This window comes from Drosophila ficusphila, unplaced genomic scaffold (genome assembly GCF_018152265.1).
Source record: "Drosophila ficusphila isolate 14025-0441.05 unplaced genomic scaffold, ASM1815226v1 contig_470, whole genome shotgun sequence".
NCBI classification, from domain to species: Eukaryota; Metazoa; Arthropoda; class Insecta; order Diptera; family Drosophilidae; genus Drosophila; species Drosophila ficusphila.
This window is the reverse complement of record NW_025064389.1, coordinates 4,705,042-4,708,217: the sequence shown is the minus strand read 5'-3', so window position 1 is coordinate 4,708,217 and position 3,176 is coordinate 4,705,042. Positions and strand designations below refer to the sequence as shown.

The window sequence follows — 3,176 nt, the reverse complement described above, 5'->3', positions numbered from 1 at the left end:
AGAACCCCGACTCCCGAAGGCGCTATATGATGAACACACGATCGGGACCGGCAAAGCCACGCAAACGCCAACGGAAAACGCACAGAAATTATCCGAAATTTTTGAACTAGTCAGGCGTAACATGGAGAAGGCAGCGCAGGATCAGGCAAGGCATTACAACCTGCGGAGGAGGCCATGGACGCCAAAGATCGGTGATAAGGTCTGGGCCAAGGAGCACCACCTGTCCAAAGCAGTGGAAGGCTTCGCAGCGAAATTGGCCCCCAAATATGACGGGCCATTTACTATTGTTGACTTTGTTTCCCCGGTGATATGCAATTTGCGGCACGGCATAAGTGGCAAGGAGAAAAGGTCTCACATTAGTGAGTTAAAACTTGGCTCTGAGGGGAAACAATAAGTAACGGCCGTCATGGCGGGGGCACACTGTACGGGTGTTTCGTAAGAAAGGGAGAGGACGATACGGAGTATCGATGCAGTGCCTCCCACACACACGTACATGGAGCGCGAGCGCCAGGAGCGCGAGAAGCGGGTCAGTGGAGGGTAAATAAGGGGCGATCACCGTTACCGGGTCACCAACACAAGAGCAAGGGAAAAGCTTTCACCGGTAACGGGACCCCGGACGAAGAAAGGTGGGAGAGGACGAAAACCGAGGTATCGTCGGAGGCGACGGAGAGAGGTTTCGGTCTTTCCAATTTTTCGCCGAGATGACAGGACGCACAAGCCACCGCCAGCTACAGCAGCAGCAGCATAAGCCGCAGCAGCAGCCGCAGCAGCATAAGCCGCAGCAGCAGCCGCAGCAGCATAAGCCGCAGCAGCAGCCGCAGCAGCATAAGCCGCAGCAGCAGCCGCAGCAACATCAGCAGCAGGCGCAGCCGCATCAACAGCAGCCGGAACAACTACAACAGCAGCCGCAGCAGCAACAACGGCGGTAGCGACAGCAGCAGCCGCAGCAACAATTGCGCAAGCGTAAGGTCGGCGCGGAAGGCCGCGGCCGACGGCAACAGCCAGGGGCGAAATGGAGGCGTCGGCGCTCGTCGTCGGCGCTCCAGCTACTGGCGTCGCCGTTAGTGTCGCGGTCCCCGTCGCCGGCCTGGCGCGAGGTGTCGGAGAGGGAGATGTCCTTCGACGAGGAGGTCGACGGCGGCCCCACCGGCGAGATGGAGACGGTGGAGTTGTCGTCGACGGAAGACGAAGGCGACGGAGGTGAGACGGTGACCCCCGTGGTCTCCTCTGACGAGGAGGGCACCCGTTGGGCCAACCAGGCCCGGAGGGGTTACCGTCAGGTAAGGCGGGTGGTGGATGCCGAAAAGTATATATCGTTCGGGTCGGCGGCCTCGTCGGAGAGACCGGAGGATGAGGAAGTCATCGAGGCCCGCCGACGGGCAACGGTCGACAGGTTGGTGGAGCGGCACGTCGAGTGGATGGCTGCTGTGAGAGACTGGAGGAGACGGCTGCAGCAAGCGGAGGACGAAGAGGCCGCGCTATGGACACCGGCACCTCCGCCGGCAGCGCCCTCGCAGCCGCCGTTGCCACCCACATCGCCACCGAGGACGCCGCCACCACCACCGCCGCCGCCAAGGACACCGACGCCACCACCACCGCCGCCACCAAGGACACCAACGCCACCACCACCGCCGCCGTCGAGGAAAGGGGCACGGCCGAGGACGGCAACACCACCGCCGCCGAGGAGGCAGACACCGCCGCCACCACCACCGCCGAGGAAGAGGACGCCGCCGCCGCCGCCAAGGACGCCCACGCCGCCGAGGAGGCCGACGCCACCGTCGCAGCCACCGCTGCCGCTCGAGTCGCCGCCGAGGACGCCGCCGCCACCACCGCCGCCGCGGCCACGGCTGCAAAGGCAGTCATCGTGCCCGGTGGCAGCACCGCCAAGACGGCCGATCTTGATGCGGGGATTCTCCCAGGAGGCAACCTGGGCAGAGGTCCCCGAGGACACGTGGCCGGACACGGTACGCGCGGAGGCGGAGCGGCAGCACCGTCGCGGGAGGACCCAGCGGTGGGCACGACTGATGTGTGTGGAGGGGGTCCGCTACCGGGTGAAGGTAGCGGGCGGGGCGGTAAGGGTTTATAAGGCCTTCAAGTAATAAAAGAAAATGCAGGACCCAAAGACAACCAGGTTGTTTTGCCACAGGGGGGGTTGGAGGAAGAGGGGGCCGGGATACCAGCAGGAGTCACTGTGGGTATTTGGGATAGGGCTGGACGACACCACGAACACGCACAAATATATTTCCGTGGAGTCAAAAACCGCACGCGCGAAATCACACAAATCAAATATAATCACATAAAAAAAATATAAATAATAATAATCCAGCGGCGGCTGCAGCAGGTCCAGCGAAGGCAGGAGGAGACGAGCGATCTGCAGGCGGGCTGGAAGCAAAAGGAGGAAAGGTTAGGTGTGTACGCAAAAGGTACGGGAAAAACTCACCTGTGGCAATGCCCTCACGGCCAGCCTGTGGTATGCCACAGAGCGAGGAGCCGCGGGGTAGCGGGGAAGGAGGGGACGTCAGTCGGAGGGCGGTCCAGCAGCATACACGGAGTGGGTTCGACGTGTAGCGTGAATCCCCCGGAGCCAGTCGGAGTCTCTGGAAGGCAGACGGTGAGTGGTTACACGAGTTAGCAAAGGATATTTAAAACTCAAAACTTACCTGATAGCCCACGGCCAAATTCAGAGTGCCGTCCAGAGCGGGGAGCCGCGGCGGGGGGGAAGGGAAAGGGGTGGGTCGAAGGCCGGGCATATTGGCCTGCCGGGACGCGCTAGGTCAGGGTCAGCGTCCCGGCGCATACATCGTTGGAAGGATTCCGCAGCTCAACCCGGCTTGGAGAGGCCTAAAAAGGAACATTTAAGTGGTAAAAATCAAGAAAAGAATATCAAAACACTTACCATAACAAAACCACGAGGCCGGCGAAAAATTGGGAATGGGGTCGCCACGATAACGGCGGTCGATCGATAGTTCGATCGATGGGAGCTAAAAAATACTGGAAACATCGCTGGCCGGTCACACTGAATATGACGGCACCCTGAGGAGTGGCAACGCCACGATCGATAGACGAGTTATCGATTGTGCGCGGGGAAATTCTGCGCGGGAGACATTTTCAAATTTGAAACGAGGATCGGAAGGAGTCGCGCGCTGGGAGTTTCCGACAGCCAAGATGCCCTAGTC

At 60.7% G+C, this 3,176-nt stretch overlaps 2 protein-coding genes across 2 annotated transcripts; one reads left to right on the top strand and one right to left on the bottom strand.

The window, feature by feature from the left end:
* The first annotated feature begins 1,112 nt into the window (after nt 1-1,112).
* On the top strand, nt 1,113-2,086 carry LOC122320319 (glycine, alanine and asparagine-rich protein-like). Its single transcript, XM_043208497.1, has 3 exons — nt 1,113-1,393; nt 1,507-1,636; nt 1,718-2,086. Exons 1-3 carry the CDS (start codon nt 1,113-1,115, stop codon nt 2,084-2,086), a joined length of 780 nt encoding a protein of 259 aa, XP_043064432.1.
* A 100-nt stretch (nt 2,087-2,186) lies between these two features.
* On the bottom strand, nt 2,187-2,949 carry LOC122320318. Its single transcript, XM_043208496.1, has 4 exons — nt 2,661-2,949; nt 2,441-2,597; nt 2,297-2,382; nt 2,187-2,210 (listed from the first exon to the last, which is right to left on the bottom strand). Exons 1-4 carry the CDS (start codon nt 2,748-2,750, stop codon nt 2,187-2,189), a joined length of 357 nt encoding a protein of 118 aa, XP_043064431.1. The 5' UTR covers nt 2,751-2,949.
* Between the last annotated feature and the right edge of the window lie 227 nt (nt 2,950-3,176).

Bases quoted from the DNA above. Each gene is read 5' to 3' on its own strand.
- LOC122320319 (XM_043208497.1), top strand. From the start codon at position 1,113: ATGTCCTTCGACGAGGAGGTCGACGGCGGCCCCACCGGCGAGATGGAG. The intron at 1,394-1,506 runs GTTGGTGGAGCG...CTCCGCCGGCAG, and splicing joins CGACGGGCAACGGTCGACAG to CGCCCTCGCAGCCGCCGTTG. The intron at 1,637-1,717 runs GTCGAGGAAAGG...ACCACCGCCGAG, and splicing joins ACGCCACCACCACCGCCGCC to GAAGAGGACGCCGCCGCCGC.
- LOC122320318 (XM_043208496.1), bottom strand. From the start codon at position 2,750: ATGCCCGGCCTTCGACCCACCCCTTTCCCTTCCCCCCCGCCGCGGCTC. The intron at 2,598-2,660 runs GTAAGTTTTGAG...TCTGCCTTCCAG, and splicing joins ATTTGGCCGTGGGCTATCAG to AGACTCCGACTGGCTCCGGG. The intron at 2,383-2,440 runs GTGAGTTTTTCC...TTTTGCTTCCAG, and splicing joins CCGTGAGGGCATTGCCACAG to CCCGCCTGCAGATCGCTCGT.